This window comes from Triticum aestivum, unplaced genomic scaffold, assembly GCF_018294505.1.
Source record: "Triticum aestivum cultivar Chinese Spring unplaced genomic scaffold, IWGSC CS RefSeq v2.1 scaffold52407, whole genome shotgun sequence".
Taxonomy (NCBI): domain Eukaryota; kingdom Viridiplantae; phylum Streptophyta; class Magnoliopsida; order Poales; family Poaceae; genus Triticum; species Triticum aestivum.
Window position 1 is genome coordinate 7,245 of NW_025226506.1, and position 14,989 is coordinate 22,233.

The window sequence follows — 14,989 nt, forward strand, 5'->3', positions numbered from 1 at the left end:
TAACATTCGGCCCTCTAGGTAACTCCAGAAGCGAAGACCTAGTCTTCATCATCGCACCCTTCCAAAGCAGCTATCAAGCATTGCTTGGAAGAAAGGCATTCGCCCGCTTCAACGCATTGCCGCATTATGGCTACCTCACACTCAAGATGCCCGGTCCACGCGGTGTTGATACGTCTCCAACGTATCTATAATTTTTTATTGCTCCATGCTACTTTTATCTACTGTTTTAGGCAACATTGGGCTTTATTATCCACTTTTATATTATTTTTGGGACTAACCTATTAACCGGAGGCCCAGCCCAGATTTGTTGTTTTATGCCTATTTCAGTGTTTCGAGGAAAAGAATATCAGACAAAGTCAAAACGGAACGAAATCAACTGGAGAAGTTATTTTGTAAGGAAAGCAACCCAGGGAACTTGGAGTGCACGTTAGGGGAGATACGGTCTTCCCACGAGGGTGGGGGGCGCGCCCACCCCCCGGGCGCGCCCCCCTGCCTCGTGGGACCCTCGTAGCTCCTCTGACGTACCCCTGCACCCATATATAGTCTTGTACCCTAAAACTTCCAGAAGAGAATATAGATCGGGAGTTCCGCCGCCGCAAGCCTCTATAGCCACCAAAATCCTCTCAGGAGCACGTTCCGGCGCCTTGCCGGAGGGGGATCCCATCACCGGTGGCCATCTTCATCATCCCGGCGCTATCCATGACGAGGAGGGAGTAGTTCACCCTCGGGGCTGAGGGTATGTACCAGTAGCTATGTGTTTGATCTCTCTCTCTCTCTCTCATGTTCTCTCTTGTGTTCCTCTATGGCACGATCTTGATGTATCCTGAGCTTTGCTATTGTAGTTGGATCTTATGATGTTTCTCCCCCTCTACTCTCTTGTGATGAATTGAGTTTCCCCTTTGAAGTTATCTTATCGGATTGAGTCTTTTATGAGAACACTCGATGTATGTCTTGCCGTGATTATCTGTGGTGACAATGGGATATCATGTGCCACTTGATGTATGTTTTGGTGATCAACTTGCGGGTTTCGTGACATTGGGAACCTATGCATAGGGGTTGGCACACGTTCTTGACTCTCCGGTAGAAACTTTGGGGCACTCTTTGAAGTACTTTGTGTTGGTTGGATGAATCTAAGATTGTGTGATGCATATCATATAATCATGCCCATGGATACTTGAGGTGACAATGGAGTATCTAGGTGACATTAGGGTTTTGATTGATTTGTATCTTAAGGTGTTATTCTAGTACGAACTCTTTTATAGATTGATCCGAAAGAATAGCTTTGAGGTGGTTTCGTACCCTACCATAATCTCTATGTTTGTTCTCCGCTATTAGTGGCTTCGGAGTGACTCTTTGTTGCATGTTGAGGGCTTGTCATATTATCTATCTATGTTATTATTGTTGAGAGAACTTGCACTAGTGAAAGTATGAACCCTAAGCCTTGTTTCCTATCATTGCAATACCGTTTACGCTCACGTTTACCACTTGTTACCTTGCTGTTTTTATTATTTCAGATTACAAATACCTTTATCTACCATCCATATTGCACTTGTATCACCATCTCTTCGCCGAACTAGTGCACCTATACAATTTGCCATTGCATTGGGTGTGTTGGGGACACAAGAGACTCTTTGTTATTTGGTTGCAGGGTTGCTTGAGGGAGACCATCTTCATCCTACGCCTCCTACGGATTGATAAACCTTAGGTCATCCACTTGAGGGAAATTTGCTACTGTCCTACAAACTTGTGCACTTGCAGGCCCAACAACGTCTACAAGAAGAAGGTTGTGTAGTAGACATCAAGCTCTTTTCTGGCTCCGTTGCCGGGGAGGCAAAGGTAAAGGGCACTCACTCACACCCCGTCAACTAAGCTCTTTTCTGGCGCCATTGCCGGGGAGGCTAGGTAACTGAACGTATATCTTTAGATCTTGCAATCGAATCTTTTTGTTTCTTGATTTAGCACTAGTTAGTCTATAAAAGAAAATTACAAAAAAATGGAATTGAGTTTGTCTCATATGCTTCACCTTTTTAATATCTTTCGTGAGTATGATGGAAAGGAAAATTGTGCCAAACTGCTAGAAGAAGAATTACATAGAATGCTTGGCATGAAATATGTGAATGATGAGCATGATTGCAATGTTGTTAGTATGAATTCCTTGAATATCCATGATGCTAATGATATGCAAAGCCACAAGCTTGGGGAAGCTATGTTTGATGAAGATGATATTTTTTGTCCCCCAAGCTATGATGAGCAAATTTACTATGATGAAAGCATGCCTCCTATCTATGATGATTATTGTGATGACACGTATGCTTTAAAGAATAGTGATAACCATGAAACTTGTCATCTTGATCTTAATTTTCAATCACATGATACTTATTTTGTTGAGTTTGCTCCCACTACTATTCATGAGAAGAATTTTGCTTATGAGGAGAGTAGTAAATTTTCTATGCTAGTAGATCATGAAAAGAATGCTTTAGGTTCTGGTTATATTGTTGAATTCATTCATGATGCCACTGAAAATTATTATGAGGGAGGAACATATTCTTGTAGGAGTTGCAATAATGTCAAGTTTCCTCTCTATGTGCTTAAAATCTTGAAGTTATGCTTGTTTTACCTTCCTATGCAAGTTGATTATTGTTCCCATAAGTTGTTTGCTCACAAAATCCCTATGCATAGGAAGTGGGTTAGACTTAAATGTGCTAGTCATATGCTTCATGATGCTCCCGTTATGTTTCAATTCTTATCTTTTATGTGAGCATCATTGTCATCATCATGCATAGCTAGAAAGACATTAAAGAAAAGCGCTTGTTGGGAGACAACCCAATATTTATCCTTACTATTTTTGTGTGTCCACATGATTATGCTACTGTAATAATCATGTTTTATAGCTTTTGTTTCAATAAAGTGCCAAGTAAGACCTTTAGGATGGCTTACGGTGATAGTTGTGTTGATCCTGCTGAGAATCAGAAACTTTTGCACCCAGTAAATTAGTTTTGTTAATTCCCAGAAACGTTCTTCTGATCTGATTCTTTTTTATCTGGGTTGGTACACACATTTCTGAGGCCTTCCTAATGTGGTAGGATTTTTGGAGTTCCAGAAGTATACGTTTGATACAGATTACTACAGACTGTTCTGTTTTTGACAGATTCTGTTTTCTATGTGTTATTTGCTTATTTTGATGAATCTATGAGTAGTATCGGAGGGTATGAACCATAGATAAGTTGGAGTACAGTAGATATTACACCAATATGAATAAAGAATGAGTTCATTACAGTACCTTATGTGGTGGTTTTTCTTTCTCTCACTAACGGAGCTTACGAGTTTTCTGTTGAGTTTTGTGTTGTGGAGTTTTCAAGTTTTGGGTAAAGATTCGATGGACTATGGAATAAGGAGTGGCAAGAGCCTAAGATTGGGGATGCCGAAGGCACCCCAAGGTAATATTCAAGGACAACCAAGAGCCTAAGCTTGGGGATGCCCCGGAAGGCATCCCCTCTTTCGTCTTCGTTCATCGGTAACTTTACTTGGAGCTATATTTTTATTCACCACATGATATGTGTTTTGCTTGGAGCATCATTTTCTTTTGTTAGTATTTGCTTTATGTTATTTATATTAATGTTTTGCATCTTTAATTTCAATAAACAAGTCAAGGATAGCCTTTGCCATGCTTATTTTGCTAAGTATACATGTTGCTGTTTAAAAACAGAAAGTTTACTGCTGTTGCAAAAATTCCTTAGAAAAGTCAGAGCATGGTACAATGTTGAATCTTTTTGCATATTGAGATCTGATAAATTTATTACAGTGGAAATTTTAGTTCATAATATTTGGAGTCAGGGAAGTATTGATACTCTTGCATTCTTTACAGACTGTACTGTTTTGGCAGATTGGTGTTATGGTTGCATTGTTTGCATATGTTTGCTTGATTAATGATTCTATTTGAGGATAGGAGTATTAAATATGCAGAGGCATTTAGTATGCAATGTTGAATAATTATTTAAGTGATTTGTTACAGTAGAAAATGATAAGGTTTTGCATTGGTTTATAGTAACCTATCTCACGAGTTCTTGTTGAGTTTGTTGTGAATGAAGCTTTTGATAAAAAGAGAAACCATGATATGAGAGGAATTAAGGAGACACAAAAGCTCAAGCTTGGGGATGCCCAAGGCGCCCCAAGATATTATTTCAAGAAGTCTCAAGCATCTAAGCTTGGGGATGCACCGGTAGGCATCCCACCTTTCTTCTTCAACAACTATCGGTTAGTATCAGTTGAGCCTAAGTTTTTGCTTCTTCACATGAGTTGTGCTATCCTTGCAATGTAGTTTTATTTAGATTAGCTTGCTGTTTGAATAAAGTATCAAGATCTGAAATTATTAAATGAGAGAGAATCTTCGCATGGTTGCATAATTATTTTGCTACTCATTGACCATCACTTATATCTTTCGGAGTAGTTTGTCATTTGCTCTAGTGCATCACTTATACCTTTTAGAGCATGGTGGTAGTTTTTTTTTTGAAGAAATAGATGAACTATCATACTTCACTTAGATTATTTTGAGAGTCGTTAATAGAATGGTAATTTGCTTAATGTTAATATACTTGGTATTCAAGATATGTGAAACTTTCTTTTGAGTGCATTGAATACTAAGGTAAGTTTGATGCTTGATAATTGTTTTGAGATATGAAGATGGTGACATTAGAGTCATGCTAGTTAAGTAGTTGTGAATTTAAAGAATGCTTGTGTTGAAGTTTGTGATTCCCGTAGCATGCATGTATGGTGAACCGTTATGTGATGAACTCGGAACATGATTTATTTATTGATTGTCTTCCTTATGAGTGGCGGTCGGGGACGAGCGATGGTCTTTTCCTACCAATATATCCCCCTAGGAGCATACGCGTAATACTTTGCTTTGATAACTTCTAGATTTTTGCAATAAGTATATGAGTTCTTTATGACTAATGTTGAGTCCATGGATTATACACACTTTTCCCCATCCTTCCACCTTTGCTAGCCTCTCTAATACCGTGCACTTTTCGCCGGTATCATACACCCACCATATACCTTCCTCCAAACAGCCACCATACCTACCTATCATGGCATTTCCATAGCCATTCCGAGATATATTGCCATGCAACTTTCCACCGTTCTGTTTATTATGACACGCTCCATCATTGTCATATTGCTAGCATGATCATGTAGTTGACATCGTATTTGTGGCAAGGCCACCATTCATAATTCTTTCATACATGTCACTCATGATTCATTGCATATCCCGGTACACCGCCAGAGGCATTCATATAGAGTCATACTTTGTTCTAAGTATAGAGTTGTAATTGTTGAGTTGTAAGAAAAATAAAAGTGTGATGATCATCATTATTAGAGCATTGTCCCGAGTGAGGAAAGGATGATGGAGACTATTATTCCCCCATAAGTCGGGATGAGACTCCGGACGAAAAAAAAGGAGGCCAAAAAAAGTGAGAATGGCCCAAACAAAAAAAAATGAGAGAAAAAGAGAGAAGGGACAATGCTACTATCCTTTTACCACACTTGTGCTTCAAAGTAGCACCAAGATCTTCATGATAGAGAGTCTCTCATTTTGTCACTTTCATATACTAGTGGGAATTTTTCATTATAGAACTTGTCTTGTATATTCCAATGATGGGCTTCCTCAAAATGCCCTAGGTCTTCGTGAGCAAGCGAGTTGGATGCACACCCACTTAGTTTCTTTTGTAGAGCTTTCATATACTTATAGCTCTAGTGCATCCGTTGCATGGCAATCCCTACTCACTCACATGGATATCTATTGATGGGCATCTCCATAGCCCGTTGATACGCCTAGTTGATGTGAGACTATCTTCCCTCTTTTTGTCTTCTCCACAACCACCCTTCTATTCCACATATAGTGTTATATCCATGGCTCACGCTCATGTATTGCGTGAAGATTGAAAAAGTTTTGAGAATGTCATAAGTATGAAACAATTGCTTGGCTTGTCATCGGGGTTGTGCATGATTTAAATATTTTATGTGGGGAAGATGGAGCATAGCCAGACTATATGATTTTGTAGGGATAACTTTATTTCTCCATGTTATTTTGAGAAGACATGATTGCTTTGATTAGTATGCTTGAAGTATTATTATTTTTATGTCAATATGAACTTTTGTCTTGAATCTTTCGGATCTGAATATTCATATCACAATTAAGAAGATTTACATTGAAATTATGCCAAAGTATCACTCCGCATCAAAAATTCTTTTTTATCATTTACCTACACGAGGACGAGCAGGAATTAAGCTTGGGGATGCTTGATACGTCTCCAACGTATCTATAATTTTTGATTGCTCCATGCTACTTTATCTACTATTTTAGGCAATATTGGGATTTATTATCCACTTTTATAATATTTTTGGGACTAACTTATTAACCGGAGGCCCAGCCCAGATTTGCTGTTTTATGCCTATTTCAGTGTTTTGAGGAAAAGGAATATCAGACGAAGTCAAAACGGAACGAAATCAACTGGAGAAGTTATTTTTGGAAGGAAAGCAACCCAAGGAACTTGGAGTGCACGTCCGGGGAGATACGGGCTGCCCACGAGGGTGGGGGGCACGCCCACCCCCCCCCCACCCCCGGGCGCGCCCCCCTGCCTCGTGGGGCCCCCGTAGCTCCTCCGACGTACCCCCTGCACCCATATATACTCTTGTACCCTAAAACTTCCAGAAGAGAAGATAGATCGGGAGTTCCACCGCCGCAAGCCTCTGTGCCACCAAAAACCTCTTGGGAGCCCGTTCGGCGCCCTGCCAAAGGGGGATCCCATCACCGGTGGCCATCTTCATCATCCCGGTGCTATCCATGACGAGCACGGAGTAGTTCACCCTCAGGGCTGAGGGTATGTACCAATAGCTATGTGTTTGATCTCTCTCTCTCGTGTTCTCTCTCGTGTTCCTCTATGGCACGATCTTGATATATCCCGAGCTTTGCTATTGTAGTTGGATCTTATGATGTTTCTCCCCCTCTACTCTCTTGTGATGAATTGAGTTTCCCCTTTGAAGTTATCTTATCAGATTGAGTCTTTTATGAGAACACTAGATGTATGTCTTGCCGTGATTATCTGTGGTGACAATGGGATATCATGTGCCACTTGATGTATGTTTTGGTGATCAACTTGCGGGTTTCGTGACATTGGGAACCTATGCATAGGGGTTGGCACACGTTCTTGACTCTCCGGTAGAAACTTTGGGGCACTCTTTGAAGTACTTTGTGTTGGTTGGATGAATCTGAGATTGTGTGATGCATATCGTATAATCATGCCCACGGATACTTGAGGTGACAATGGAGTATCTAGGTGACATTAGGGTTTTGGTTGATTTGTATCTTAAGGTGTTATTCTAGTACGAACTCTTTTATGGATTGATCCGAAAGAATAGCATTGAGGTGGTTTCGTACCCTACCATAATCTCTACGTTTGTTCTCCGCTATTAGTGGCTTCGGAGTGACTCTTTGTTGCATGTTGAGGGCTTGTCATATTATCTATCTATGTTATTATTGTTGAGAGAACTTGCACTAGTGAAAGTATGAACCCTAGGTCTTGTTTCCTATCATTGCAATACCGTTTACGCTCACATTTACCACTTGTTACCTTGCTGTTTTTATTATTTCAGATTACAATACCTTTATCTACCATCCATATTGCACTTGTATCACCATCTCTTCGCCGAACTAGTTCACCTATACAATTTTCCATTGTATTGGGTGTGTTGGGGACACAAGAGACTCTTTGTTATTTGGTTGCAGGGTTGCTTGAGAGAGACCATCTTCATCCTATGCCTCCTACAGATTGATAAACCTTAGGTCATCCACTTGATGGAAATTTGCTACTGTCCTACAAACCTGTGCACTTGCAGGCCCAACAACGTCTATAAGAAGAAGGTTGTGTAGTAGACATCAGGCGTCATCACCGTTAGCGGAACAACGGAGCGCCTTTCGCGCGTAGAGGAATACGCGACGGCCCTAGCGGCCGGACTATAAGCGGCCTCTAAACAAAATTATACCAGGTCGTTAAGACCACGGACACGGTTAGACGGGTCCGGCAGCCCACATTAAACCAGGGCAATTGTATATGTAATCCTATAGCGGACACCAGGGGCTAATAATAAAGCCTCACACTCTCGGCTCAACCTTATTGGCAGGCCAGCATTTTGCATTTTCTACCATCAATCGCAAACTTACGTTGCACTCTTCTATGAGATCCTTTTTTTTCGCAGACAACGTTCACGCGATACCCTTCCAGGATGCGGCACAACGGAGACAAAGGCGCAGACGTGCAGCAGGGCCCCGTCCAACATGTTTCTTTTTAGATTAAGCCCCTGTGTAAACCTTTTCTATTGCCTCTTGTTGTTTCATCATCCCACGGGTTCCATACCCATAGAGGATACTGCCGTTTTTGGCATTACACCACGACAGATTAATGCACGCCCTGGACATACAAGGTTTATAATGAATGGGCATTCTTGAGCCCATCATCTGTTAGAAAGTCCGAATACCTTCGGGAGTGTTCGGCGTCATGAGTTTGGCCTTATATGCATCAGCTCCGAATCATGTCTTTGGTCAAATGTTGGGATTGCCCGGCTCCTGGGTTTGCCGCCTTACGTTCCGCTATAATCGGCTAAGGTGGCCAAAGGAGAACTACTGCGATTCTGCCCTGGTTATTCCGGATGAGCACCTCAGTAGAGAAAGCCAAAAACTAGCCGTCATGATACAGCGAGAGACTGATCAAGCACTCGACGACTCACCGGAATCTCTAGGATTTCTATGCTTTAACGAAGGGCCATTTCTCAGCCAGGTACATACACGCCCGTATTCGGATGCACGCGATGGTACCAGGGGCTACATAGTGGCCTCAAATATTAGAATCCCGCGGCTAAGCGAAAGTGTTACAGCTATATAGTCTGGTTGCCTAGTTCAATGTGCGATCACCTCCTTGCCAGACCAAGACGTTGGATAAAGAGTGACCAGGCACATTTTTTCGCAAACACCCCCGTATTGTATGCGTGGGGGTTGAGCCAACGACTGCTATCTTTCGGATTACACACACACACACACACACACACACACACACACACACACATATATATATATATATATATATATATATAATATTAGCAGAATAACTATTCTGCACACCACTTCCGCACTGCACGCTGAACGCAAGTGCACATCATTCTTTGAACCAAGTATGCTGCAGTACTCACACGAGTGAACTTCTCGTCGAAAAAAACTGCACCCGTTATTTTTCGGTACTGTTTTCGCTCTAATTTTTTAACCGTTTATCGGAATGAGGCTTGTAATATACCGTTGAAAAGCTATGGATTAGGCGCAACTTCAACATGTTGAACACTTTTCAAGATTCCACACGGTTTAAGAGCAGTTTTGAAAATGGTGTGGCCCATGACGAGTGGCAGTGAGCATTTTTTCGCGATTTCTTTTAAACCGCTCGTCGGAATGAAGCAAACAATACGCCGTTGGATAGATATCGTCGAGGCGCATATTTTTCATATATAAATGTTTCTCTAATTCCTTACGGTTTAAGAGCAGTTTCAAATTTTCGGTACTGTTTTCGCTCCGGTTTTTGAACCGTTTGCCGAAATGAGGCGTGTGATACGCTGTTGGAAAGCTACGAACGAGGCGCAATTTTCATATGTTGAAATATTTTTGAAATTCCTTACGGTTTTAAGTTAATTTTGAAAATCATGCGGAGGACGACCAGTGGCAGCAGCTGTTTTTGGCGAAATTTTTGCAAACCGCTGGTCGGAATGATTTAAACAATACGCCGTTGGAAAGATATCGACGATACGCAACTCTTTCATGTAGAATACTCTCTCTAATTCTTTACGGTTTAAGAGAAATTTTGAATTTATCGAAATGCAGACACTCTATTTTCGCGAGACCCAAATCGACGTGGGTACTTCATCCAACTGAAAAACGCGCTGCAACGGACGAAAAACCGCACTGCATCACACGGGTAAGAGAACTGCATGGTTTCTTTTATTCAAACGTATTTTTTTCAAGGACGAGAAAGTAGAGTGCACTTCACATCGGGTGTAAATGAACCACAACACTATCAAGAAGTGAACCGCATTAATTTTTTTCGCTTTCGTAACAAATTTTTTGCACTTACGGGGTGAACAACATCATAGGCCGAACGCACTGCTTCAGAATGAAAACCGCACTGCATTGGACGGGCAAGCGAGCTGCATAATTTCTTTTGTCGGACGTAATTTTTCTCATACGAGTTTTTGTTGTCTTTCTCATACGACCACACATTTCTTTGTTTTATTTTTAATGTTAGAAATTATTCCGCACTTCAAGGACGAGGCGAGTGAGCCGCTAGGACAAGGCGAGTGAACCACACTATTTTTTGCTTGTAGTCTGCAACTCCTAATGATTTTTTTGGTTTTTTAACACATGAGTGCAATTTGTTTTTTTGGGAGAAGTGAACCACAACATAAATCGAAGTGGGCTGCATGGTTTTTCCTCGTTGTTTTTTAAAAGTATAAAGGATTTTTGGACTACACGACTGAGGCCAGTGAACCTGCTTGAACGATTCAGGTGTACTGATTTTTTTTTTTTAAAGTGCATAGTGAAACACACAGACTTTATAAAGCGGACCTCACGGATTTTTAAAAATGAACTACAATACTTTGAAAAAATGTACTTCTTCGGTTCACCGAGGGCACTGCTTTTACAGAGAAAGATTTTACAAACTGAGCAATAACCCATGATGTTGTGTAATAAAATTATGTCCCTTTCTTTTCTTTTGTCTCCATGTTATAATCATCACACACAAAATACAGCCCACTACACATTTTTAAATGCCCGCACGCAATGACACAATGCGGTGCCTGCCTTGCAAGCACATGATTGCTCATTTTGCTAGTGAACTTCACAAGCTTTTCTCAATCACAGTGAAATATTTAAGACAACTCCAGAGCAAAATAGGTGAATTGCCAAAAGGCAAAAAGAAAGGAAAATATTTTAACAGCTCCTCTCGGTGCTCAATGTAAAAGCTTTAGCAGCAACCTTGTTCAATTTTTGTTTCTACTCTTCTTTGAAGCATATCAAATAGTTTATCCTAGATTATTCTGGAAATCTCAGTTACATAATAAATGTGCAACGTTCTTGTCTAGAGCACAACAAACACAAAGCGTTAGAGATACTTTTTCTTTTACAAGATTGTCACGTTTTTTTAAAAAAAAAATTATGAGCTACTACCAGCTACAGCAAGAGGAACACATGCAACCTAGGGGGATCATGAAGCTGCCATAGAGCCGGGCTAAAGACAAGCATAACAGCACACACGCAAGTTAAGAGCAGCATATAACGATTGTGAGGAGTAGATTCGAGAGCTATCCATTTTCCAAACCGGGGAATCCTCTTTTTCTGAATGTTGTGGTAGAGCGCTGCTGTGCACGGACGCTAGCTGCACTTGACGTGCACGGACGCTTGTCGGATTGCACGCGAACGAGCCCTGAACCGCACGCGAGAGTCGCCAAAACTGCATGTCATGGTCGGCAGATTGCAGGGGAAGAGATGGCCCTTGCCGGACTCCACACGCATGAGCCCTGAACCGCATGGCGACCGTCTCCGAGCTGCAGAACCATGGTCGACGGACCACATGGGAAGAGATGGAGATGGTGCTCTCTCGACTGCATGCACACAAGCCCCTAACTGCATGGCGAGCATCTCCGAGTGGCACGGCCATGGTCCAGCTACCAATGGGAAGAGATGGCGCTCGCTGTATTGCACGCACACAAGCTCCGAACGGCATCGCGAGCATCTCTGAGCTGCACGACCACAACACCCACATACTATGAGGCACAATCCTTTTTATGAAATCTTCGGCCATCGAGGAGGAGCACCTCACCTCGCATGGAGTGAACTGCACATGCCGCCGGTGGAGCTGCCGGACTGCTGTGTGAATGAACACATGTGGACAAGGGGGAGAGAGCAGAGTGGTCGCCGTAGCTGCTGGCCAAACTGCCTGCAGCTGGTCGTCGCGGGAGGGTCATTGGTGGCACTGTTGAACTGCACGAGGAAGCCAAATCGCCAACATCGGGCTCGGGAGCTCGGTCGCGCTCCTTTTGGTGGGGTGAACTGCACCTGTTCCCTTCTGCCCCCGCCATGAGCGCGCTCCTCCGTCGCTGCTCCATTCCTCCCCAAGCAGCATGGCGAGCGGAAAGGAGAGAAGGCAGCACCCGAGCTGCATGGGAGCGGCAACCGAGCTGCATTTGGGGGACGACGCCCTGAGCAGCTGCGGGTGCAGGGGTGGAAGATGGGAGCACGACGGTGTCTCCCGGTGCTGCGGGACACGGCGAGGTGGCGGAAATTAACCGGGCAGCTAGCTAGGCGCCGGATCTGGCTGACGGTGGCTGGATCCGACACGAGAAACCATGGTGACGGCCGAATCTAGAGCAGCGGCGGGTGGAAAAGATTTTCGAGATGGCCATGGCTTCACGTACAGCACGAGAGAGATTGAGTGAGGGTAAGGAGGGAAAATAAGGAGAGAAAGCAAGGCGGCGCCGTCCGGCGCGGCGGCGGGGCAGATCGATGAAGAGCATGGGAAGGGCGCAGCTCAGCTCTGCTCCGTGAGGCCAGCCCTCATAGCTGCTGCCATGGATCTGGAAGGTCGAGCTTCACCATTGAACTAGTTGCCCTCATCGACCGGGATGCGTGCAGATCCATGGGAGGAGGTGGCGGGTGCACGCCGGCTCTGGGGATGGTGATTTGGGGAAGAACCCGCACAGCCCGCTGTTGCGGTAAAAGGTGTGGAGAGGAAGGGGAGAAAGCGGGGAAGGGAGGGGCGGCACCGCTGCCGGCCGATCCCACGGAAGGAGGCAGGGAGGGGAGGTGCGGCGGCTCTCCCGGCCGCTCCCGCGGTAGAAGGCGAGGAGGGGAGGGAAGGGCAGCGGCATGGAGGTGAGGGTGTTAGCAGAATAAGATACTAGGTGTTATTAGAATAAGACTCTTAAGGATGTTAACGAGGTCATGCTCCTTTTTAATTTTCACATACAAAATACTCCTCCCCCAGAGTCTCTGCAGATTTTCAAGTACCAATCATGCAATCTTCGCATCATCGTTAATAGAGATCTTTCATCTTTGACGAGAGGCTTCCCGTACTCGTATCTTTGTATTTGCACCTCCATGGGTTCATAATGTACTTCGTCGGGCAGGTAATCTACAAGATTGCTATAACCGGGCACCATCCTCGGATCATTATCGACGTTGTGGCTAGGCACCTTGAGCGGGGGGCACGAAATAGACCCATCATATACATATATATATATATATATATATATGTACACGGCAGCACAGGGGACACAATCATATTTTCAGACACAAATTATAAATATAACCTCCTAATCAAAATATTTTTACAATAATTTGAATCATCACTCGAAGAGGAGATTCTTCGGGTACTGCGCCTCTATCAGGCGGGCACCCTCCTTGACCTGCGCCAAGTAGTGCTCGGCCGGATATTGACCCCCTACCGGATTTTGAGACGCTATCATAGTGGCATCCATATCCGTCCAGTACGCTTTAACGCGTGCAAGGGCCATCCGCGCACCCTCTATGCATGCTGACCTCCTCATGGCATCGATCCGGGGCACGACCCCAAGGAACTGTTGCACTAAACCAAAGTAGTTGTCCGGCTTAGTCTCCTTCGACCAAAGATGATCTATTATAGACCGCATCGCAAGCCCGGACAGCCTGTGAAACTCCGCCACAGCAGCCATCTTATTGCTTAACGGCAGCGGGCGGGTGGGAGCATGGAATTGCGGCCAAAAAAGCTTCTCCACCTCCTTTTCACCCTGATCTTTGAAGAACTCCATGGCATCCGCCGTACTCTTAGCCAGGTCCGCGTATGCGTCCGGCGAGCTCCAGAGTCCATCAAGGGGAGCGTACTTCGGATCGAAGAACTTCGTCCACAGCAAATAGGAGCCTCCAGCCGCGATTTTTCCGGCCTGTTGAAGCTCCTCCCACGCACCCCGGAGCTCGGTCCGTATTTCCTTGGTGGCATTCAGCGCCTTGCTCAGGTCAGCCGATTTATCTTCATGCTCCTTCTTCAGGAGCTCATACCGGTCAGTGGCATGTTTTAAGTCGATAGCCATTTCGGCTATCTTTTCCTCGCTTCGGCGATGAGTAGCCTGTTCGGCTCTCAATTCCTCGGCCGCCTTTAGGGCAGCCACATTGCTCACCTGAGCTTGTTCCTTGGCTAGAGCAAGTTCAGTCCTTAGTGCCTCCACGGCAGCAGCACCATCTACAGTCCAAACAAATTATATTAATACATGCCACCTTAATTTTTCTATGCAATGGGAGACAGGGCACATACCTTGTGAGGTATCCAGCCGCTCATTCATCAGAGTAATATTGGCATCAATCGACCCAATTTGCCTCGACAGTTCGGCAACTTCAACCGACGGGCCGGCGGCCGGACCCACAGGTACCTGCACACATTTACAGCACTATAATTGGTTTATGATCCCCCGTTTGCCGCCTAGGGCGGGCAACCAGAGTCTCAGGGGCTACTATCTATATGGAGCACACCTAGCGCGTGTCTTACAACCAAAGAGTTCTCCATTACATACCTCAAAGCCTCTGAGCAGGCTTGTGAATGCTTCATTCAAACCGCTCGTAGCGGATGAAATCTTCTTGAGCACCGCACTCATTAATGAGCGGTACTCCTCCGAGAGCGCAACTCGCTCTAGTAATCCCGTCAGTACATCCGGACTCAGGGCGGCTGACGCATTGGCTTCCGGCCTTGGCAGATCTGGGCTCCTCCGTGACGACACCTCGGTGTCGCCCGCGTCAAGAACCGGAGAGGCAGGTGGGGTCTCGCTCTCCATCATCTCGGGAGGAAGGTCGCCCGAAGACGATCCCTGTTGAGAAGAGCTGCCAGCCGGACTGCAAAAAGTTGAGTCCTGGTCATTGATCCGGGAGAAA

The 14,989-nt window shown here is 44.4% G+C and overlaps 1 protein-coding gene across 1 annotated transcript; it reads right to left on the reverse strand.

Moving 5' to 3' along the window:
* Positions 1-11,174: 11,174 nt before the first annotated feature.
* On the reverse strand, positions 11,175-12,998 carry LOC123172603 (uncharacterized). Its single transcript, XM_044589545.1, has 2 exons — positions 11,913-12,998; positions 11,175-11,832 (listed from the first exon to the last, which is right to left on the reverse strand). Exons 1-2 carry the CDS (start codon positions 12,274-12,276, stop codon positions 11,465-11,467), a joined length of 732 nt encoding a protein of 243 aa, XP_044445480.1. The 5' UTR covers positions 12,277-12,998; the 3' UTR covers positions 11,175-11,464.
* Positions 12,999-14,989: the final 1,991 nt, after the last annotated feature.